The 25,132-nt window shown below is 47.3% G+C and overlaps 1 protein-coding gene across 4 annotated transcripts in view; it reads left to right on the plus strand.

Moving 5' to 3' along the window:
- Positions 1-25,132, plus strand: part of TRAF3IP1 (TRAF3 interacting protein 1) — a 1,297,461-nt gene that overhangs the window by 541,377 nt on the left and 730,952 nt on the right. For all 4 annotated transcript variants that reach the window (XM_069616014.1, XM_069616012.1, XM_069616015.1 and 1 more), the window contains exon 7: positions 10,831-10,906. In XM_069616014.1, the coding sequence (XP_069472115.1) occupies positions 10,831-10,906 (76 nt within the window). The remainder of the gene's footprint in view (positions 1-10,830; positions 10,907-25,132) is intronic.

The following is a 25,132-nucleotide window of genomic DNA, read 5'->3' on the forward strand; positions in this document are numbered from 1 at the left end:
CCTTCCGTCCTTGCCACCGTTGTCCCCCGTGGACAAGGCGGTGCCCGACGTGGTTCAGCAGGACCCTGACCTGTCAGAAGATGCGCAGTTCGATCAGGACAGCGAGGATCAGCCCTGCTCTATTAGAGCCTTTCACGACTGTGTGCTGGACATGTGTCTATTGGATGTTCCAGTACCAGAGGTACCCGCTCTGGAGGAAGGTGTGCTTTCGGGGGCATTCACCTTGTCTCCTTCGGAGCGTACCGGCCTGTTCTTGCAGAAGGATGTTTTGGCCGAGGTCTGTAGAGTCTGGGAAAAGCCACACTCTGGACTTTTCGTCAGTAAGAAAATTGACGCGCGCTACAGGCTGCATTCTTCAGAAGAAGTGGCCCTAGCATCTTGTCCGCCCCCCTCCTCCATGGTGGTGGCTGCGGTCACTTTACAGTCCAGGTCTACAGCATCCTCTTCTACGACGGCTACTCAGGTCCTGGGTAAAGAGGACAAGCTCCTCGACTCCCTTGGGAGGAAGATTTATGCTAACTCGGCCCTGCAGCTGCGGCAGGCCAATGCAGAACTGGTGTTAGCGGGGGCGAATATGAAAATGTGGAAAGGTCTGGCTGAGTTCGAGGAGTTCATTCCGGTCGAGAAGCTGGATGACTTTTTAAGGCGGGATTGTCGGATGCCAGGGTCTTGGCCCAGGATCTGTTGGAGGCCGCGGCTCATCATGTCGACACTTCAGCTCGGGGCCTTATGCTTGGAGTGGATACCTCTCGGCAGGCTTGGTTGCACGCCACCAAGTTCTCAAAGGAGGTGCAGGACAAAGTGTTAAACCTGCCGTTTGACGGTAAGCTTTTTCATTCCTCAAAGGATGTAGAGCTCACCAAAACAAAGGACAGCACCCAGACAGCCAAGTCCCTGTCCATCCTGGTTAAAACTTGTTTTAGGACCCAGAGACCATTGTCGCAAAGCCGGCCCTCCTCTGGTTTCAGGGGGTTTCTAGATCGGAAATACCGCAGAGTGGATACCCCTTTGGGAAATTCCCGCCGGAGGCAGCAACGGACTCGGTTTTTCTCCCGCTACTCAGCCTCCTCCTCGGGTTCAGGTGGTAACACCACCGAAAAACCTGCCAAATGAGGGTTCTCTGCGCTCGCACGAGATCCCGGTGGGAGGACGCATTGCGTCTCATTGGAAGGCGTGGCAGACCATCACCGAGGACCGGTGGGTCTTGTCAGTCGCTCGGGCGGGCTTCCCCTTACCCCCTACCCCACCCTTCAACCTTCCTTTCCAGCAGTCGGGGTTGTCCTCCATCAAAGCCGAGGTTCAGAAATTGCTGGCCCTCAGCTGTGGAACCCGTTCCCCTAGCTACTCCCGACTGTTTGTGGTGCCCAAACCCAACCAGGCTGGCCTGCACACCATCCTAGACCTTTCCCAGTTCAATCTCTTCCTACTCCAAGAGAAATTCAAGATGATCACGCCTGGCCAGATAAGGTCCTCTTTGCAGATGGGTGATTGGCTCAGCGTGGTGGACCTTCAGGATGCGTACATGCATATACTGATCTGGAATCCACACAGGAGATACCTCGTTTCTCTGTGGGAGAGGAGCATTTCCAGTTTGGAGTGCTTCCTTTTGGCCTCAGCTCGGCGCCGCGTGTCTTTACAAAGATGATGTCGGTGATTGCAGCTTATCTGTCTGCAGGGTATCCATGTGTATCTGTATTTGGACGATTGGCTCTTACGCAGTCCTTGCACGTTGAAAGCCGCGTGCAATCTACAGTCTCTCCTCCAGCTCCTGTTCCATCTCGGGCTGTCGATGAACTGGCAGAAATCTTCCATGACGGTCTCTCAGGACTTGATTTTCCTGGGTTTTTGCTGGAACACGATCGACTGCAGAGTTTACCTGACTGGGGGACAGAATGGCGGATATGTTGGCCTTGTGTCAGATGTTTGCACAGTCGGAGAGCATGTCGGCCTGGTGGTTCCAGAGGCTTCTGGCCCTCATGGCCTCCTGTGTTTTGGGCCTACCTCTCGCTCGTCTCAAGATGAGGTGGACTCAGATGGCTCTTTGGAGTTCCTGGCGTCAGGCTGTGGATCCGGACACCAGGTTGATATTGATTCCGGCTTCCATGAGAGCGGACCTGGAGTGGTGGTCATCTCTCAGCAACCTGTCGGTGGGTGTGGGTTTTCAGGACCCAAACTTGATGGTAACGGTCATGACGGACTCCTCCCTTCTGGGGTGGGGTGCGACGTTGGATCGTCTTCAGGTCTCAGACCTTTGGTCGCCTCAGGACAAGCTACTTCATATAAATCATCTGGAGTTTCTGGCGATTTTCCTAGAACTCAAGGCATTCAGACTGGTCATTGCCAACAAGGTGGTCCGTATCCGCACTCACAATGTGGTGCCAATGTATTACATCAACAAGCCAGGGGGCCCCAAGTCTCCCCCCTCTTGTGGACCTGTCCATCCAGATTTGGGAGTGGGCGGTCCGTCACGGTGTCTGGCTGGTAGCCGTACACATCCCGGGCATCCTCAGTCGGCGGACAATGGTCAGCTATGAGTGGGAACTGAAGGCGGAGATCCTCTCATGGATTTTCCTGCGTTGGGGCACTCCGGAGGTGTACCTCTTCGCAACTGCGGCAAACAAGAAACTTCCTATGTATGCCTCCAGAAAAGGTCTGGGATCCTCCTCTCTGGGGGATGCGCTCAAGATTCCTTGGCACAACATGAGAGCCTATGCTTTCCCATCTCTGCCTCTAATTCCTCGGACGATTTACAAGCTGAAGAACACAGTGAACTGTTCTCTTCTGCTCATAGCCCCATAGTGGCCGGCCAGGCTCTGGTTCTCAGAACTTCAACACCTGTCGGTGTGTGCACCGATCAGGCTGCCGGTGAGTCCCGATCTGCTTCACCAGGGGGATCAACAGCCGTGTCGCCCCTCCCCACAATCGTTCAGCTTGGCGGTAGGTCCCTAGAACCTCTCAACCTGTCTGCTGATAACATGCGCATTATTGAGGCAGATGGGAAACCCTCGACAAGGTTTCAGTATAGAAGCAAATGGCTTAGGTTCTGTCATTGGTGCTTGGACAAACAGCTGGACCCAAGGGCGGCTACGATTGACACGGTGCTGTCCTTCGTATCCCACCTAGCAGAGTCGAGCATTCACGTTCTGTCCTGCAGAACTTATCTTTCGGTGGTATCCGCCTACCTATCTATGGACCAGTGCTCTTACTCTGTCTACTCCAGTGGTTCAGAGACATTTCGCAGGTTTGACGTGCCTTTATCCCCCGGTTCGCAAACCGCGCCCGGCGTGGGATCTGAATGTGGTCCTTACGGCATTGTTCCATAAACTGTTCGAACCAATGGCCACGGTGGACCTCAAGAACCTTGCGTGGAAGGTGTCTTTTTTTGGTTGCCGTTACTTCAGCAAGGCATATGAGTGAGCTCCAGGCTTTGTTGATGGAGCATCCCTTCTTGGTTTCCCACAAGGATAAGGTGGTCCTACAGACAAATCCTTCTTTCCTGCCGAAGGTGGTCTCTGACTTCCATCTGAACCAGTCAATCTCCCTGCCGGTCTTTTTTCCGAACCCTGCTTCAGAAGCGGAAAGGGCTCTGCATTGTTTGGATGTTAGAAGGGCTCTGAAGTTCTATCTAGACAGAACATCTGAGTTTAGGAGCTCTTCTCAACTGCTGGTAACCTTTGGTAACCCACAAGGTAAACAGGCCTCTAAGGCGACTATCCCCAGATGGATTGCTGCCTGTATTACGGAGTCTTACACTGTCCAAGTACTGCAGCCTCCTTAAGGCATTCATGCACACCTGGTGCGGGGCAAGGCAGCCGCAGTTGCCTTTCAAAAATATGTCCCCTGGGAGACCATCGCAACGGCGGCTACTTGGGCCTCCCCATCAGCCTTTTGTAAACATTATTTTCTGGACCTGAGCTCCAGGTCTGATGCTCAGTTTGGCCAGGCTGTGCTGAAGAACCTTTTTGAGTAAGAGGTTTTCCATCCACCCGTAGTTCCTGTGAGGAGTGCTTGGGAATCTCACATAAGTATGGAGGAAAGGGGACGGGACGTTGGAGTATAACCAGGTTACTCAACGTAGTGACCACCTTACTCCTAGTCCATAGTCCCCTTTCCTCCATACGCCCGCCCGCCGTCCCCTCGAATAAGGTTCCTCTGTTATTGCTTAAAGGTCTCTGACCTGACGATAGAATAGGACTGATGGGCGGAGCGTGGGGCGGAGCTAAAATGGGCGGGGTTACGGCCGCATGCTGTACCCCGTGTAGAAAGAGAGGAAGGACTAGAAAATGTTTGCAAAATTTGTTATGCTTTTACAAAGTGCTCCGATCCCGTCCCATAAGTATGGAGGAAGGGGGACTATGGACTAGGAGTAAGGTGGTCACTACGGTGAGTAACCTAGTTATTCTCTTGCCATGGAATGTAGTCCAATTGTTGGATGACATGTTTGGTGTCACGGGTGAAGTATGCCAGATTTGATGCTAATGGTTGAAGGTGAATGTCTATATACTGTGATATTCTTTCAGAGAGTGAACCAATTTCATTGATTTTGGGGCGACACAGGGGGAATTTAGTGTATTGTTTATGGATTTTTGGTAGGAAGTATATTGTGGCCATTACTGGATCCTGAATGTTCAAGTAGTTGAATTCTTCTTCCAGAAGTAACCCTTGATTCAGCCAGCTTTTACTCATTTTATTCCAATATTTAACCAGTTCTCGTGGGTTATCTTTGAGTTTTTGGTAGAACTCTTGATTGTTTAGATGCATTTTGCCTTCCTGAACATAGTCTGTTCTGTTCATCAATGCTACTTATGTTTGATAAACCCGGATTGATCTGGTCTGATCAGTTAGGGGAGCAACCTGTCCAGACTGGACGCCAGGACCTTGGTGTATAACTTTGCATATGTGTTAATTAGGCTATGGGCCGGTATTACCGACAAAGTTTAGGATCTTTATTAGGCTTTGGTAGCAGTACCATCTTGGCTTCCTCCATGGGCTGCGCGATTCGTCCGGTCCTCCTCCGTGAGTTGAACAGGGGCACCAGTATTGGGATCAGAACTTCCCTGAATATTTTATAAAAGCTGCCCAAGTGGCCATCCGGCCCCAGAGCCTTACCAGACGGCAACAATATTGTGGCCCTCACTTCCTTTGGTGTTATATCCCCATACAGCTCTTCCCTTTCCCCTGGTTTAATCTTCTGCAGGGGGCATCTCTCCAAATATTCTTTCTGAGCCCTCTCCTCTGGTGAGTCAGTTGTATAGAGAATTCCATAAAGATCCGATATCGCTATCCCCCCCCTCAAGGCTGCATTCCACCCACCTGCCCTAAAAGAGTACGGGAAACCCACACATAATCAATCGATCCTTTAAGGACCTATGGACATGAGATTAAAAGATATACCCCCTATCCTCCCTTTATGTCTCTCCATGAGTCCATTAGCGCCAGCCTTCTCATGCCCTCCTTTGTTTTCTTTATCAGGGTCCCAAGCTAAATTAAAGTCCTCTGTGAGCACTATGCTACCCTTTGCAAACTGTTCAAGTTTGAATATGACGGTCCTTGGGAACCCGTCGTGTCTGGTGTTGGGGGCGTATACCATCGCCAGACATTTACCATAATGTACCTACCTTTTGGGGTTTCCCAAAATGTCTGTAACAAGCAGTCCTGGCTGAGCGCAAACAGCCTGCGGCACTCCACCATGTTTACCCTCAGCATTAGCCTCAAACATTTGGGGATATCCCTTCAACCTAGGTTTATGTATGTCTGATTTTTGGATGTGTGTCTCTTGCAGTGTCAGGTTCTCTACCTGCCCAAAAATTGATCCACTTCCCTCCTCTTTACCGGGGAGTTAAGACCCCTAACCTTGAGAGTGATCAACTTAAAGTGAGGCATTCCGACTTTAAGCTTTCAGGATCTGGTCCCCCATTCTGTTCAGCAGTCCCTCCCTACCCCCATCCTCCTGCCACCCGCGACTCACCCCCACCCCCCAACACTCTGGCTGGGTTCAGCCAGCCGCTAGCTCCCCCCGATCCTGCGTTCCGGGAGCAGAACCCTTATAATTGCCCAGAGTAAACCTGTGCGGGTCCCCTAGACCCATGAGAACAACCAAGATAATTAAGGCCTCCCAGTTTCTACCACCTGTCCACTTCCCTTAGGCGGTAAACACAACCTTGCCTGTCTTCCCCCATGTTCCTTCTGGGTGGTGGGTCCATGGGGGCCTCCGTATGGGAACCATCAGCTCCTTCCCCCTCGTCAGGGGGTTCGCCCCAAGCAGGGGCCAGTTTCTTGGAACCCTTCATCAGAACCTTTGTCCACTCCCAAATGTTGCTTTTGAGCAGTTCTCTCACCAGTCTCCGTTCCTGCTGTGGAGACCCCTACTCCTCCAACTTCAGGACTCCCAAACCTTCCTCACATGTGGTAGCTGTGTTGTTTCCCTTCCCGCTCAAACAATAAACCAAAGATAAAGGTCAATTTAAAACGTGTACCCGCTTGTGTTAAAGTGTGCACCACCGGCCCCATCTGCCCACGCTTCATCAGGGTGGCTTGGACCAAATCCTGGAAAAGTTGGAGCTCCGAGCCGCTGTACTTGATTGATTTTACCCCTTCTGGCGGCCGCCAGCACCTTCTCCTTCTGCACGTACTTGTGCAAGGCAACCACTACATCCCTGGGTCTGACACCAGGCTCTCATTGCCTAGGCCCCATTCTGTGTATACTGTCCAGCTCTATCCCTGACCAATCTTCCACTTTTAGCAGGTCCGCAAACACTTGCTGCGCCATTGCCCGCTGGTACTTGTCTGCCACCGTCTCAGCTAAACCTTTGATTCTATTATTGAATATTGTCGATCTGTTCTCTAGGTCCTCACTCTGGATCTCCAGGTTAAGAGCGACCCTTGCCAGCTGGTCTACCAACTCGTCAATCTTCCTGGTGTCCTCTGTAACATCCTGTATGGCATTTTCCGCTGCCTACACCCCCTCCTACAGTTTTGATATGTCTCCTTTCACATCCTACAGTTACTGGGAGAGTTCTGCACGCATCAAGCTTAGCTGAGATTGAATGGATTCCATCATCTTATCCCCAAAGTCTGAAAGTATTGGCAGAGGACCTCTGGTTTATCCTTTGTGGGTCCCGCCATGTAACCAGACTCCTCTTGTCCAGCGTGTCCATGTTCCCTCCCTTCACTGGGATATCACCTTCCTTGCACCAGAGTCTTTGCAAATTGCCTTCCTGTGATTTCTTTCGCTGACTTGGGGCCCGCCTGCGAGTCCTTCCACTTGCTTTTGGACATGTGCACTGCAAGGTCGAGTAGGGGGGCGGGGGGTCCAGGCCCCTCCTCCCCACCTGAGCACCCTGCTGCCCCAGCTTGCTTGGAAGCTGCTCCCTGGCCGTAGATGCCCTTTAACTCCGCTGGAGCCAAGTCCCGATGTTTCTCTCTGCCTCCTTACCTGTGGGCCGCCTGATTTGCTCTCCCTTTGGGCCCCCAGCCGCTGCTCCTCCTGGTCCCCGCTCTTGTTGTCAGGCCTTTCTGGTGCCAGATGGGGGAGGAGGGTGCCTCCCAGTGCTGCTGCATGCTTGCAAGCCTGGATGGGCTTCACAGCCCCAGTTCTGCTCCTCCCATTTGTACAATTGCCCAATGGGGCTGGGGTACCCCCCCGCTCCTTGCTCCCAGTGCCTGCCTGGCGCTGTACCAATGTCTTCTGCTTCACCCCCAGCTCAGGGTCTCTCAGCCAGGGGTGGGGGGTGCTTCCTCAGTGCCCCTTCATTGCCGCCTTCTACTGGGGTTCGACTCCCCCTGGTCGACTCTCTGGGGGATCTGACTGGGTTCCCCCTGCTCCTTACGTTGTTCCAAGGCTCCAGTTAGCTTCTAGTGCTCTAATGGCACTCCGCTCCGGGGGCAGGGCTCTCTTCTTGATTCTAGGTGTTCCTGGGAAGGCCTGCACCCCGATCTGTTTCTCCCGCCGCACCACAGATCCCTGCTTGAACAAGGGACTTAGCCTCCTCTTCCCGGGCTCCGTTATGCCCAGGCTCACTCCCGGCTATGGGCCAACAGCGCCCCCAGTCCCTGCTGTTTACCAGGCTGTTCAACAAGGTTGGCCGGCCCTGGCCACCCCTTACCTGATCACTGCGGGGCTGCGCTTCTCTCCTGCTACGCTCCTCTGTCACTGCCACTCCGGTCGGGCATGTTATGGAGCCCAACCCACGCTGGCCTCGGAAATTGCTTTGCGGCCACCTCGCTCTCTGAACTCAGCACTCAGCTGAGTCAGCAGGTACCCCTCACCTCCCACAGTCCTGCTTTCTTCACTCCACCACCGCTGCTCCTCAACACGTATCCCTGCTCGGGATTGCACAATTGCAATTTTTTATTGTTCACGGCCCCGAGGGGCGAGAGCGCTCAGCACACAGAGCTCTCCCTTTGGTGGCCATCTTGGAAGTCGATTAGCTATTTTTTATTTACACTTTCTTCTTTCCTCTACAAGACCTCTGATAAACTGGAGCCTGAGGTATATGCTGTAATAGTTTCCACTTACAAGCACGTAAACAGCTGTGTATCTGATTCATGTGTGTAACCTTGGCCTACTACAATGTTCCAAATGAGGAACATGATTGTGTGCTAGGCCATGGGGTACAGTCGCCAGCGTTGCTGAATTGTTATGCCTATAGTAAGCTTTGGTTGTGTTTTACCTGGGAGACAGCCTATAGGACTTATGGTCACCTTGATGTATGAGATGTCAGGGTTGCAGTAGAGGGGGGTGGCCAAGAGCCGACTGCATTGGTGGCATACTTAACCCCAGGGGAGTTGCTAGGTCTGGAGAGGACTCGGGCTAAGCTGTTGTCATAACTGTTGGGACTGGGGGCTAGCTAGTCTTTTGGCTGTAGCTCCTGAGATTCTATCCGGGGCTACAACCAAAAGATCAGGGGCTATAGCCCCCTTAGCCCCCCCCTAGCAACGCCCCTGCTTAACCCCTACACAGGACAGATGGTGTGCACAGCCCTACGCTCAGATGCCTTTTGGGACTAAACTAGACGATCTGCAGCTGCCCGCAAAGGCAGCATACTTTATCTGTGCAATGCGTAGCAGTTGCTGCTTGTGTTTGTTAAATGTTGTGTTTTTCTTAACTGCTTGGACGTTTTGTATACAGAAGCCTTTGTATTTCTGAACAGGATGGTGCCTTGATTAACTTTGGGTACAGAGCAATGTGAGAGTGCACCATAAGTGTAAGTAAAAGCTGTCCGGGGACACCATTAGGGGTGAGCGGCATAATGTGCGTTGGAGCCATGGGAGGTTTGGAAAAGATCATGCTTCCAGGACCTGTTGAAGTATGATCAGAAAGATGCTTTCAAATGGATTAGGTCCTCCAACGTATTCCACATCTTTGACATGTAGAACCTTTGGTCCTAAGAGCAATACCAGCCACACATCCTTTATGGCTATCATGGCACAATTTTTAAAGAGGTGAAAAAAAATCAGTCCTTTTGAAATGTGAGTGTAATGCTGCCCCGAGGACCATTTCGGGGGTTTAGACGCTGTGTGAAAGGACAGGTGCCCAAAGTAATATTTGGCTGTGAAAGCAATTCCACAGAGGGAGATCTTTGCGAGTTTGGGCGAGTGTTGTCCTTTAAACCATCTGGGGATGGGGGAGGAGGAATATTGCCAAGATATGCCTTTTATGTTGTTGTAAGAATACTGTCCAAATTGATAATTCCAAGCAATAAACAACTGCTTCCCCTGTCAAACTTTGTAAAACAGGGAGAATATTATTTTTCAGGAGACTGTTTTTAACCATGTTATAGAAATGTATCCCTCTGCTGAAAATACCCATTTCACTTTCCAACCTCTTTTGTATTTGTTTCTGGGCTGCTGGCCCTCCTCTGAGATTGTTTCAGGTGTGATGCCCTCCCTCTGATTGATTGTCCTTGAGATTCTAGACTTCTATCGTTTTTTCAAGGCTGCAATGTCATGGAAAGGTTGCTGTTTGCAGGATGGAAGTCGGGCAGAAGAGATTGATGGGTTGCACGTGCTACAGATTTATACACCCAATGCTTCCCCACACTGGTTACATCCGGTGGGCCAAGTGGGCGGGAGTGGTGCTACTCTACTTTTTTTTAATTATTCTTTGTTTTAAAGTTGTACCGTTCCTATACTTTTTATTTTAAAAAGAAACCGTTCCGGAATGATTACATTTTAAAATAGAAGTGTAGGAAAAAGTTGGAACTTACACTTCAGGTCACTGCACTGCACATTCCCTTAAACATGAGGTGTTTGTTTGGGGGTTTGGATTGTGCATGTGAGGGTGCATGGTGATGGGGATTGTGGGGAGCGGGAGCAGGCCATCAGGGAACATAGTTCCACAACATCTTTTTGTACACTTCAACCACTGGTTACATCCAGTCTTGGTGGTGGACAGCCTCGTTTGCAGCAGTGATGCACTTAATTCCCTCCAGCGTTGGAATCGATGAGTAAATGAACCGGTCTGATGGTTTGCCACCCCTTTTAGTTTGGGTGTAGACATACAGAGTGATACACTAGTGAGTATCAGAAGTGCAAGTGCAGTGGTCCAACTTTGCAAAACCGGAGGGTGGCAGTGTACATATTCCTAGCAAGCAATATGCAGTGGCCACTGACGCATGTGGAACGAGGATCCCTTTAATAGCACATCAGCTTAAGCAGGCGCATTCTCTCTCCTTGCTTAAGATGGCTCCCGATCCGACGCTTTACTTCGTTCAAGGTTGCTTTACTGCCTCTGTTTAAGACATGCGAGTAACAATGGATGTGTAATCTCTGGCTCTTGTCAATGTGTGTATTTTCTGATTCCAATGTGGAATATTGTTTCTTCACTAGCTTTCCAGTCCACCAAAGAACACCAAATCCTATGCAGGCAGACCAGCCAGAAGGCCGACCAAATTCGGAACCGATGGTAAGGGCATGCCTATGAAGTTTCATTGCTGTGAAGTGCCTCAGTTTTCTGATGTCACTCGACATAAATTGCATTTGTTTGTGTTCCTCCACAATTGTCTTTTCCAATTCAAAATACAGTCGCACACAAACGAGGCAATTCTGTTTTTTTTATTTTCACTTATGTGGCTATTATAAGTACATATTGTTAGCTACATGCCTTTGTACTTACCAGCAGGGTTGGCCTTAAACTGTTATTGGGCTGTAATTTTTCTGGTGTATAACCTTTTCCCTGTGATTAAGGTACAGTTCAAATGTGCAACACCCACATGTAGAATTTTGAAAAGGAAAATCAAAATGAATAAAGCACTGCAAGTCTTTCCGGCGCAACTCTTTCCTGTGCTTATCATTTTTGATTCTGCAATTTCATAGATTTTCCGTACCTGCTGTGGTATCTACACAGCTTATGGTGAAATCGGGTTTCAGTTAGCAGAAAGGAAATGTTACCAGTAGCAATAGATTTCTAGCATGGTACCAGATTTTAAGTTCTAATATGTTGCTATCGTTTCTAATGATGGGCCTTTTTTTTTGTTTTTGTTTAATTGAATTAACAATTTTTAAAAATATCACAAGATCTGCATAGGCTTCTGTTACGTTGCTTTCATTATGTTACATTACAATGTCTTCGACTACTAGCTGCTCCTCCAGATCATGCTGTGACCATGACCAAAAATAAGCTACCACTGATTGCCATTTCACTAGCGTCCTGGTTTCTAAATGTTCTTTCTTGTTGGTCCCTTATTTTTTCTTTTTTTTTTCTTTGTGTATGGTTTACATATGAAACCTTTCCAATCAGAATACACAAAATTCATCAATAAAAAAAATACAAAATTCATCAATAATACAAAAAAATCATCATCTCATTTATCAGGTATACAATTACAAAAGAATATATTAAAACATCTTCATAAAAAAAACCCTGCCTCAATACTCAGATTCAAAACATATACCCTATGGACATTGTCTAAAATTGATCATCCTAAACATTTTTATTCAAGACTTCATAGGTGACTTGACCCAGAAACCGCATAAGTATAGGAGATTATAAAGAAAAAACAGTAGAGAGAAAAAGTGCAATAGTTTATCCAATCTCTTCAGAAGCGGCAATTTGTCAAATTAGGATTTTCCCATGAGAGGAGGGGTATGTGAGTATAGATGTAAAGATTTAATGAAGCCTGCCACAGCCAGTCCTTCCACAGTGTTACCAATTGATAGGCATCTGGCCCAGAGGAAGTCCTCTTCCCCTAAAGTACCCCATTTGGCAAATATCTCCATATATATACTTATTTTCGCCTTAAGATCAGTACATTGAAGGAAAAGATGATGCCTGGTTTCCAACACTCCTGTCTTTTGGCAAAATTTACACAAGTAATTTGTATCCTCAACCAATGTCCTTCTCTTCTTTACTTATTAATTGAGAGAATATTCCACTTGAATTTAAGGAGTAGGGAACAATAGTAGCGGTTCAGGAATTATCATAAATGAGAGGGACCCCCTTTTCCTATGCTCATATTTTAAATGAGAAAGAGACGGGTAACTATGAAATTTCTGTATCGTAGTTATCCAATCATAATCATATAGAAACCTTTTAAACTTTTCTGGGTTTCTCACAAGTGTCTCCTTATCAGTGGACAAATCTCGTAGGGTTTGATAGCAAAAACATGCACAGATATTCCCTTTAGTGCCTCCCTGAGTAGAAACCAATTTCCCTAAATCCTCATAAAGGGTTTCGCTCAGGGAGACTAATAGGCTACAAAAAAGTGCCATCATCTGCCACAGAGATCTCACTTTCAGAGACAAAAGGCCCAGTGCAAAATGAATTGCCGACATTGGAATTTTATTTGGTAATTTTAAAACTTTTTTCTCCAGATCACTCCTTCAATGGTTTCCCAGAAATTCTGCAATTCCAAGAAGTGGAGCTCCATCCCATAAAGAATTGTCAGGACTATTTTATCTTCATAGAACTCAACTGCTGGTTTTAAGGAAAACAGTCAAAATTTTCGAACCAAGTTAACTATCTGTGCTATCAGGGGGGGGAGAGCCTTCTGTTTAGAAAGGAACAGAGCCCCAAGTTTGATGGTTGTGCAAATATTGGGAAGCCCAAGTAGAGTTTTATGTGCCCTTTCAATGGGTTGTCCTATATTCCAGCCCAATTTGTTTTCCTTCTTTCCTTTTGAAATAGCCAAAATGCGGGTCTTATTGGGATTTATTTTTAACCCATACATTTTTGCAAATTCAACACATTTGTCAATCAGTTGCTGCAGTCCCACCCTGGTTTGATCAAAAAGTAGGAAATTGTCAGCAAATGCCAACCACAATATCCTTATGTCCCCTAACTTTCCGCTTACGAGGCCCGCCTATTCCAAATAATCACCTACGTCCACTACATAGAGATTGAAGAGGCAGGGTGCCAAAGAGCAATCCTGCCTTACTCCTACAAATGTTTTAATCCGTCTGGGCACATTTTCCTCAAAATTCAAGCAGACGTTTATCCTGAGTTTTCATATATTGCCATTATTAGTTTTAGCAGGCCATCGGGGGATACCCCATTGGGACAATTTAGCACAGAGGCGCGACCGAATAAGAGTCAAATGCAGATGGTCCATCCATCCATCTATTCATTAACATGTGATGGCAAAAGTGATGCAAATAATTTGCAGTCTGCTTCTATCAGTGCTATTGGCTTATAAATCTTTGCTGCATTTCGTTTGCCTTGTTTAAAAATGGGTATAATATGGGCTGTTTGCCAACTAGATGGTATAATACTACTTTCTACAATGCTTTTAAAAGAGCATTGTAAGTATTTGGGCCCGAGCTGTCTGCATTGCTTTCAATGTATTATTGGTCAGCCTGTTAGGGCCTGCAGCGCGCAACTTCTTGGAAATCTTGATTCATTTAAGTATATCCCTGTATTCTATACTAGGTTCCCATCGTATCCTTTCCACTGAGTCCCCTCCTGCCATTACTTGGCAGACATCCAGCCCATTCCCATAGAGGTCTGAGACGAAATGCACCCATTTTTCCTCGGAGACTCCGTTAAGTTGGCCTATCATAGATGGGATGTCTTGCCGATTTATGAGTTCCCAAAACGACCTTGCGTCTCTTTTCACCAATACACCTAGCATCATTTGTGCATATTTTTGCAGGATAGAGGCTTTTTTAGAAATACAGAAATCTTTATATTTCTTCCTGATGGTTTTAGTCCTAGAGAATTTCTCTAATTGGTCTCTGTTATATTTGCGTATCTGTCTGAGCATCTGGAGCATAGAAGATCTTTCTTTAGCTACACGCTCATAAGTGTGCATATGTTTTTTTTTATAGACCCCCTTCATAGTTTACGTTGGACCCTCCCAAACAGATTGCTCAAAGTTATCAAACTCTGGTGCAAGAAACGCTTGTTTCCAAAGGTAGAAAGTGCTGTCCAAAGAATCTAATAGTTTGCTATGGAGTTTTTCTATATTACGCAGTGACCATCTGATTCCTCTGCCTTGTCCCAGAATTTTCAAATATGTTCCGCCACCTAAGTATCGTATTCACATGGAGGAAGAAGTCCACTTTGAGGGTGCTATGATCACTCCATATGTTGGGGTTTACTATAATATTAGTGTCAATTTGGTGAGACCTTCATCAACAAAGATAGAATCAATCGTAGATGAACTCGCACACCTCTGCCTCGTTGGTGGGTTAGGCAGAGTCGGATCTAGTATTCCATTAACGTAAACCAGCCCCACAGATTCAATGGAAAGGCTCCACAATCTACCCCAGTTAGTTTACTGACTCATGTCAGTTCCTTCTAACATTTCTTCACCAAGGTCACTATAAACTTCATCAGAAGTGATAGGGCAGTCTGAATTAAGGTCGCCTGCAAGGATCACTTACTGTATGTAGTCGCGGATCTCCAATCTAATATTATTTCCCCAATCTTTTCTAAAAATTCCTCGAGTGGTGCAAGCCCTAAATGCCAATAAACATTAATCAATAAAATCTCCAGCAATGTATTCCCAGAGGACACTTTGACTGCCAATATCCCAACCGGGAGACCACAAATCACTGATGTTGAAAGACCCAGAGTAAGGGCAATAATAAGCATTGCTGATGGCCTACCTCCCATATAGGGCTTTGAAAGTTGTGAAATTATTTCATAGCCATCTACAAATGATTCGACCAGGAGTCATGTTTCCTGTAGGAAAATGCAGTTATTATGCAGTTATTATCCTTGAGCATATGTGCTGCATCAATATTTGTAAATAGATGCTGATTGCCTCTGGTGTTCCATGAGTTACACTTCAAATAGACGGTTTGCGAATGTTCATTAGCAGGGTATACATTTCTCATGCTATCCTCCATTCCACAGGGCTGAGGTGATTTGGCCCCAGTCTTGCATTTCTCTAAATTGTCCTCTAGCGAGGTCCCTCTGTTGTTCCTGGGTATTTCTTTGTGGTCGAAAAACCATTGTCAGATTACCATTGTATTCAGCCTCTTTTTGTCCCTTATTTGGAGTCTGTTCTAAATTCAGTGTCTTTATTTCAAAACCCAGCTTCTCAATCCTTCACTTTCTCCCATTACCAAATTTAAGACCACCCGTGACTTAGACGATATTACTCATGTTACAGCGACCTTTATTTGGAAAATGAATCTTTTTTAGATCATATGTGGACAGCAGGGATAGCGAGCGGAGAGTGACAACATTTTCAAGATTTTACCTCGATTCAGGCAGACTGGAAAGTCCTGTCCCCAGAGGCTTGTTATCTGTATAACATCTAAATATTCAACTTCAGTGTGCGATTCAACACGATACCCTTCATCGTTCACCTTTGATTCCTGCATATCCTGATCTTGATGTTCGGGGCCTCTAGCCCCTCTAAGAATACTGCTTCTGCCTATATTTTTCGGCCCCATTGGTTTTCTATCTTGAATCCCAAATGGTCTAGAATGAATATCTAGAGGCTTGGGTGCATATAATTCCCCCAGGAAATGTGACTCGAGTTGAGCTTCCCCCTTGAATAGAACATTATCTCTCAACTTTGCCTCTATAGCACTTCTCATTCGAGCATGAGTAGGAGATTTAAGATTGAAAACATTTTCTCCCAAATTCGGCACTAGATCCTTGGAGGATCCTACAGCCATATGAGTATCTTGGGTATAGAGCTCTTGTAATAGTTACCGCGCTGTCACAATTTTAACTAGTGTAGGGCTCTTAATCTCAAGAACCAGTGGTTTTGTCGGCACAGTTGATTCAGAGACCGAAGCCTGGAGATTCTGATTTTTAGTTGGGACGAGATTGTTTTTATCCTCATCTTTATTGATAGGGTCTACGTTGCTGCAGACTCTTATTAGCAATTTGGTCTCTTGATTCATCCACTGGGTCTAAATGTGGTGCTGCCACTGCGATTGGAGCCAACACCTCACCTACCGAGAGTTGATCTGTTTGGATTCCTCTCTCTACTTTTGTGGGGCATATGTCTTTATCTTGCTCATTGTTCACTGGGCATAAAGTTGAATCAGGGACAGATAGAGATTCTGTACCCAATGAATTCTCACAATCCCTAATGAGAACCTTTGCCACAGTGCTAATTACTTCTTTCTTCTTAAGGTGAGTGTCCACACTATTAGGAATACCCCTCTCTTTGCGCTGTAGCGTTTCGGGTACAGTCAGATTTCTTAGGTACTTGGATGTTCTAAAATTGTGTTTTTTTTATATCCTTTTCATTTTTTGATTTCTTAATTTGCTGCATCTTTCTTTTGCAAATCAAAATCTTCCTTTTACAGGGCATATCATCTTTAGTTAGGTCGATAATAAAGATTGCCCACGCTAATAGCTCAGGAAAGTCTTCATTCTTTTAAAGACAAGGAGGCGAGCATTATGCTTATACTTTCTTTAATACTGCCATATCAGCATTTTAAAACTTTATCTTTATGTTTTAGTTTTTCTTACATGTTGGAAAAAAACAAATCTACAAGTTTCGTATTTCAACAAAATTCAAACTGGGTTCTAGAAACCACGCTTCCCATAATCCTGACGCCTTTGTAGTCCTGACCTCTACCCTCACACCAATCAGTGGCTAGATCGGGATATAAACACTCTCCCCCCCTAGGTCCATTCCTCTTTCTTTGCCATCAGAGTTCTAGATCCACAAAGAGTCCAGAATATGTTACAGACCATCCATAAACTCTGCATTCGGTCCGCAGCTGGCGAGACTGATCGGTCCAACGGGGACAACTTGCCAGAAGATCATTGGTCCATACTTCAATTTGCTCACACAGTCTTCTGATCATCTCCTATGAGAACAGAAAAATTCACATGAGGGTGGGAATGAACTACAAATGGTACACAATGCTGCACAATTTTCATTCATTTTAGTCATCTTGGGTGGGATATAATGCTCGCCTCCTTGTGTTTAATAAAATGAAGACTTTCCTGAGCTATTAGCGTGGGCAATCTTTGTTCTATGAGAAGACGGGCGGCTCGCATTATGCTTGTTCAAAGCTTGCTATCACTCTACTCAGTATATCCAATACTGGTTTAAAATAAAAAGTCTTAAAGGTGGATTCAGAAGACCAATCTGCTGATTTCATAATATCTTGCAAGGACACTCCTGTCGCAAACGCTCTAGAAGCCATTACTCCCCTAGCGGAATGTGCACCAAATAAAGATAAGTCTATTCCTGCCCATTGCATGATCTTCCTCACCCATCTCGCAATGGTTGCTGTTGCTACTGCATGGTGAGGCTTCCTACGCGCTATAAGCAACTGGGTTACGCCGCACGGTCTAATCTGCGCTGTGACTGCTTCATGATCTTTAATACATTGAGCTACACAAACTTCTTGTTCTCCGTAAAATACGGGTAGGAAATTATTCTGGAGTTGGTCTTTGTTCTTTTAGCGAATGTAAACGCCACTCCTTCTGGATAAAATATCTTTCTATCAATCTCCAATGCTTTTACGTCTGATACTCTCCGGCACGCTACTAAACACAGGAGCATAGCCAATTTGCCTGACAATTGTGAACGGGACAAGGCTTTGTTTTCTGGCCACCTAAGGAATAGCTGAAAAACGTCTCCAACGTCCCATAAAACCGCATATTTGGCTCCGGCTGTCTTCTCAATTTTATACCTTTTGAGGAGACGCAGGACTGCAGGGTGCTCTCCTACTGGATTATTCTCCACTTTGTTATGCCCTGCTGAAATTGCAGATCTCTAGACACCTATGGTTCTGTAAGCACAACCATCCTTATACTTTGAAGCCAAAAAATGTAGGATGTTCACTAGAGGTGCTGTAATGGGATCCAGACTGTGTTCTGAACACCACTGCACCCAACTGTTCCAAGCCGTGTTATAACTCCTAACGGTGGAAGGCGTCCAGGAATCTTGGATACAATCTGCAGGGAGGTCCGAAATTCCTGGCGTCCAGGAATCTTGGATACAATCTGCAGGGAGGTCCGAAATTCCTGGCGAGTTCCATCTTCTCCTGAAACCCTGCAGGCAATCGGCTGCAAGGAATCTGCTTCTATCAGCGGGTGGACTAGGCTGGTCGGGTCGAGTAGAAGGCCCGGGATGTCCAGAACTATCCTCGGAAAATCCGTAGAAAGTTCCATCACTACTGGAAACTAGGCCTGTGCTCTCCAACAGGGCAGCACCATCACCACTTCTGCTTTGTCTCTGCAGACTTACGCTAGAGCTCTTGTGATCATTGCGAATGGCGGGAAGGCATAGTGGACTGCTCCAGTCCAGGGGTGCAGAAAGGCGTCTGTACCTGCTGCTCCCGGGTCTATCCTCCAACTGAAGTACTTCTGTGTCTGCGCATTCTGTCTGGACGCAAATAGATCTATATCTAGGGGTCCCCATTTGTCTTTCAAGCGCTTGAAAATTAGAGGGTGTAGTCTCCAATCGCTGGAGTCTACAAGATATCGAGAGTTACAGTCTGCTATACTGTTCTGGCTCCCTGGAAGGTATTCTATGGTTACTGCAATGTTGTTCTGAAGGCAATAATGCCAGAAATCCTTCGCTAGTTCTGCTAACATTCTGGATTACGTTCCTCCTAATTTGTTGATGTAGCGGACTGCTGAGATGTTGTCCATCTTGAGCAATACACAGCATCTTATTTTGTCTTTCGTGAATGCCTGAACTGCGAAGGAGCCTGCTAGAAGTTCGAGGCAGTTTATGTGGGGACTCAATTCCTCGTTGGACCATTTCCCACCTGTCTGCATTTGCTCGCACCTGGCTCACCAACCTGACCTGCTTGCGCCTGACTCTATGGTCAGTTCCAGAACATCTCCGAAAATCGCTCGTCCGTTCCAGGCTTCCATGTTCTCCTGCCACCAATGTAGCTCTGTCATGGCTTCTTGGTCTAAGTTCACTAACTGATGATATCTCAAACCCCCGCGGAGATGTCTGATTTTGAGCCTCTGCAATGCTCGACAATGCAACGGTCGCGGGAAAATGGCTTGAATGGAAGCTGCCAGCAGATCCACTATTCTGGCCAGATTCCGAAGCGAAATAACTCGCTTTGCAATCACTGTCCTGAGCTCTTTCTTTATCGCTCTTACTTTGTGACCGGGAAGCTCCAGAATTGCTTTCACGGTATCTATGGTGAAGCCTAAAAATTCCAATTTCTGAACTGGTGCTAATTGGGACTTCTCTAAATTTACTAAGAACCCCAGAGATGATAGGAAACTGAATATCCACTGCACATCTCTCGTGAGGGTCTCTTTGCTGCAACCCATCACTAGGATATCGTCCAGATATATGATCATAACAATACCTCTCCCTGATAGCTGCAGCTATTGGTTTCATCACTTCGTGAAAGCCCAAGGGGCTGACGCCAGCCCGAACGGGAGGCATGTAAAACGCCAAATCTCTTTCCCATCGGAACTGGAGGTACTTTCGAAAGGCTGCTGCTATCGGAATTGCTAGATAGGGGTCCTTGATCTAGGCGGGCTAGCCAATCTCCTGAACGCAATAGGTATCGGAGGAGGTGTATGCCCTCCATCTTTAAATGGTTGTATTCCAGCCAACTGTTCAAATCTTTTAGGTTTATGACTCGACAAATCTTTTCCCCTCTGTGCAATAGGAACATATTGCTGAGAAAAACCTGTCCTTCTGTGCTCTCGCGCTCTATTGCATTCTTTTCTACTAATTTGCTTAACTCGCTGCGTAAAAGCACTTTCTCTTCTCGTGGCATGCAAATGGCGGACGGGCTCTCTGTCCTGTCTCGGAATGCCTCGGAAGTCTAGGCGAAGACCCGCTACTGCTTGCAAAACCCAAGCATCGCTTGATAAAGCTTGCCATTCTTTCAGAAAGCGGAGAGTTCTCCCTCCGATCCGAACATTTGATGTACTCACCGCCTGTTGCGCCGGGCTGACGGAACAAACCTCTTCCTGTACGGCCTCTTGGATGTCTTCCTCTGGCCGGGAAAAAGGTGTCTTGCTGAAGGTTTTCCTAATGTTGCACGCGTGGACCTTGAGGCCTTCTTTGATAGTTGTAGCGACCAGACGAGCGACCTCTGAATCGTCCGGTCCCAGCAAAAACACGCCCTGGAAATATCTTCCTTATAGAGCTCTGGGCTTTCTCGAAAGCTGTGTATGTACCAACAAATTGGGACATCTCCTTCATGAAGGCCTCTCCGAAAAGAAGGCCTTTGGCGCCTTCACCCGCTTCATATGTGGCTAGATCGCTGAGCTTTTTATCGATCTTTAGGAGGACGCCTCTTCTCCTCTCCTAAGAGAGAATGCAGTTGGCGTTACCCAATAGGCATACTGCTCTTTGTGTCCAGTTACCCAGGGTATGAGTGTCTACTGGGATACCAGTGTCTTTTGACTTTTCCACTAGGTCCATAATTTTTGCCAGTGCTCCTGCTAAGTCCAGGAGCTTGGCGTGACACCCTTTCCATGCTCCATCGACACCTTTCCTAATGTCTTGTGCGGATTTGGTAACAAAAATGACCATCTTTGGGTCCAGGTCTGGTGCATCCGCCAGCTTCACAGGCAGCTCAGGGCGTGGACATTCTGATCGCATGCAGGATCGGACTTCTCTGTCCAGCGGCTTCCTGATGTGTTGTGACATGTATAACGCTACTCTGGGTGAGAGCACCCACTCAGATGACTTTGGGTGTCTAATGGCCTCTGGGTCAAAAATATCAATTATGTTGTCTTCCTCCTCGGGAACATTTTGAGGAATGGGTTGAGGAATATCTTTTTCTTCGCCGCCTTCCTTGTCGGGGGCTTAGCCCTCTTCATAATCCCCTGAATTGTCCACCCCTGGGGCAGGGGGTCTGTTGTGGTCACCTGCCAACTTTGCTAGAAAGGCTTCTTTCAATCTGGCGACTGGTCGCTCTGGCATTCGGGAACAGAGTTAACCCTATCCTTTGAGCCCGAGCGGGTCAAAGGGTCTGCGCTCTTTTAGGCTTTTTTACACCCCTTATTTTCAACCTTCTTCTGAGGGCGTCCAGCTGACGTCCCTTCCACAGGGGTGTCTGCCAGTCTTTTCATGGCTGCCAGCTGCTCCGCCATTCATGCTTCCAGCATTGCCAACCTTTCAGTCAAAGGTTGCACCCCCTGAGAGACAGCTTGTGAAAGTGAATCTCCCAGAACCCTCTTGAAGCTGAGGGATAAATCGGTGTCTTGCCAAGTGGGCTCTTCTTCCCACTCTTGTTCACTCCACTCTGGTGTGGTGGACTGAGAATCTTTGGGGTGCGATGAGTGAGCCATTGAATGTTGTTAGCAGAGCTAACTTCTTGGGAGTCAGCCGTAAATTAAGGCTCTGAACTGCACTCTGTGCCTTTCTAGCTTGTCTGTGAACTGTCCGACGTTCTCTGCAGTTCATGCAAAATTCCAACAAAATAATTTCTTTTCTCTTTTATTTATTTTTTTGTGTAAAAATTCCTCTCAGGCACTGACTCACACGCCTCCCTGCTCCGTTTTGCTACACATAGGCGTGAAAACGAGTGTTAGAGGGACATGGAGCATAACGGGAAGGTTCGGAGGCGGGATCTGCCTCGCTGGGCCCCAATGTACTCCGCGTTCGACGGCGCGAGCCGCCTCCGCTTATACGCTTGTATGCAGGCCGCTACAGGGTCCTAGAGCTTTCGTGTTCGCCGGCGTGCGCGGATTTGCGCATACGGCTGAGGAGAACGGGTCGGCTGCCAGAGACGAGCGGCTTTGCTTGCGGCTCCGTACCGCTTCTCCTCTCTCTCGAAATTACTACTACGGGTAAAGGGTAATACGCGCGCGCGCGCACCTCATACACTGAACGCTACAAATGCTGTTAAATGAATACTTGTCATTCTATCATCGAAAATATTATTGATAGTAACGGCATTCTAATATCTATTATACTCAAATAGGCAATTGCTAACATTTATAGGGCATATAATGAGACATAACACTTATCTCTGTACGGTAGCAAAAAGAAAGAGCAATGGACCTAGGTGGGAGAGTGTTTATACCCCGATCTAGCCACTGATTGGTGCAAGGGTAGAGGTCAGGACTACAAAGGCCTCAGGATTATGGGAAGCGTGGTTTCTAGAACCCAGTTTGAATTTTGTTGAAATACAAAACTTTTAACTTGTTGATTTGTTTTTTTCCAAGTAACATGTAAGAAAAACTAAAACATAAAGTTAAAGTTTTAAAATGCTGATATGGCAGTATTAAAGAAAGTATAAGCATAATGCGAGCCTCCTGTCTTGTCATAGAATTGAGCTCGCCTTATTTATTTCAGAATTCACCATCTGGGTGGATACAGTCTCATTATTTGTCAGTGCCACATGATGTATCCCATTACGTATGTCATAACTGGGAGCCCATATGACGGGTATCAGATAGGAAATCTCCTGTCCCTTCTCCTCTCTTCCCTTGCTATATTCAGATATTGTCCCATTAGCTTGATGAGGCTCGACCATAATATCGGCCTGTCCACTTATCTTTGTTGGCAATAATGGATTTGTGGGGAGAGTAGGTCCAGTAGTGATAGTAGGAGATGGTTCAACCTGCCTCACCCGCATCACCAAACCATCATGGCCTTCCAGACCCTCTAGTCTACTATATATTTCTGTGAGGAGTTCAGTGTGGGATCTGACCTCTGCCCTTATATTATCATATAGGTTAACGAAAGAACTTAAAACCATATTTAATGCAGAGACAGTAGGTTGAGTGAGTCAAATCCTTTCATCGGCTTCCCTTATTGTATGATGCAAAAGATCCTCATCAGGATTATCTTTTGATACTTCCGGCAGGATCTCTCTCTCTCCTTTCCCTCTTTCCCTCTTTCCCTCTTTCCCTCTTTCGAAGGGATTGTGTCCTCCGACGTATTCCTCATCTTGGATATCTCCTTCCAGCTCTGCTGGCCTCGGAAAATTTTTTCTCTAGAGGGCGCTGCGCGTCGACGTCCTCCGAGTCGATGTCCCTCGACAGTCGCCGTATCGACGTCGACGTCATCCTGCCTATAAAGGCGGCGCGCAGCGGCTGCTGCTCAGTTCCGATTTTCCGCGCTTACTCAGTGCCTCGGAATACCGTTGCTCAGTTCTTAGTCAGATTAATCCTATTTACCTCGAGTCATTCGATCCGTACTCGATGGCTTCCTCGTTGGAACCGACAACTCCTCGATCCGGCTTCAAGAAATGTCGAGATTGTGGGAAAAAGATGTCGTTGACTGACCCTCACAGAGTTTGTCTGTGGTGTTTGGGAGCTGAACACCATTGTTCGGAATGCGAGGACTGTATGTCCATGACAGCTAAGGCCCTGAAGGAGCGTAGGGGGAAGCTGGAGAAAGGTAAGACTTTTAAAGCTTCTTCTTCGTCGACGAAGTCGAGACATTCCTCTCCTCGTCACCATTCGTGCTCCAGGTCTCGCAGTGGGTCTCATCACTCCTCGAGATGGAAGCACTCGAAGAGGAGACGTCGAAGATCCCCTTCTCCGTCTTCCTCTTCCTCTGTTTCGCCAAAAAGAATCCCTTGCCCCACAAAACATAGTTCCCGGGCTGAATGGGTGGAATTCCGCAAAAATATGATGAGCGTCCCCCTCGAAGACTGCCGAGAGCGATGCTCTGGTCGAAAGAACCGAAGGTCAAAAACGCCGCGAGTCGCAGTACCCAGCGAAGGAAACCTCTCGAGCGCGTCTCAAACCCTCGAGTAGGACTATGACCTCCAAACCTTCCTCGAAGGTTCCGTCGACGCCGTCGACGAGGGTTCCGTCGACGTCGATGTCGACGCCGTTGTCGAAGGGACCTTCGACACAGGGGTCTGTCGACTCAGCGCCAGCTTCGACACCGGCGTCGACGCCAAGAAAAGTCACGGTTACGACACACCCAGTGACTATCCCCAGGTCCTCGACGTCGATGGCTTCGAGATTGTCGAGTAGAATTCCAATTCTGTCGAGGTCTTCGAGGCCTCCGCCTTTGTTTTCGACGCCACGCTCGAAGCCTTCGGCATCGACGTTTTCGAGGCCGATAATGACAAGTTCGGCACCCTCTACCTTGGAAATGGGATTTACTCCCTTTATGAGTTCAGAACAAGAGGACTGAGACCCATCTTGAACTTGCGAGAATTGAACAAATTCCTCAGAAAAGACAAATTCAAGATGGTGACTCTTTCTCAGATCCTCCAGGCCCTTCAGTTCCAGGACTGGTTGGTATCTCTGGACCTTCAGGACGCATATTTCCATGTGCCTATCCATCTCAAACACAGGAAATACCCGAGGTTCGCAATTGGCAACTCACTATCAATTTCGAGTGCTGCCATTTGGGCTGACCTCCGCCCCGAGGGTCTTCACCAAGTTAATGTCGGTAGTGGCTGCAAGTCTAAGGAGGGAAGGGATTTACGTCTACCCTTACCTGGACGATTGGTTGATCAGGGCTGTTTCTCCGGAACAAGCTCAGATCCAGCTAAATCACGTGTGCCACTTCCTTCACAGACTGGGCTTCTCCCTCAATTTAAATAAGTCACAAATGATACCATCGCAGAGACTCCAGTTCATAGGAGCGATCCTGGGCACTTCCCTGGTAAAAGCCTCGCCACCAGAGGTGAGGGCTCAAGATATTCTACAGATGGTTACCAAGTTCCAACATGCCCAACGTCTCCCAGCCTTCGACTTTTTGAGGTTGCTAGGCCTCATGGCATCCTGCATTTTCCTAGTGCCAGAGGCTCGCCTGAGAATGAGATCCCTCCAGTGGGCACTGAGGACTCAGTGGTCACAATT

This window comes from Ambystoma mexicanum, chromosome 9 (assembly GCF_040938575.1).
Source record: "Ambystoma mexicanum isolate Mex_15411 chromosome 9, UKY_AmexF1_1, whole genome shotgun sequence".
NCBI classification, from domain to species: Eukaryota; Metazoa; Chordata; class Amphibia; order Caudata; family Ambystomatidae; genus Ambystoma; species Ambystoma mexicanum.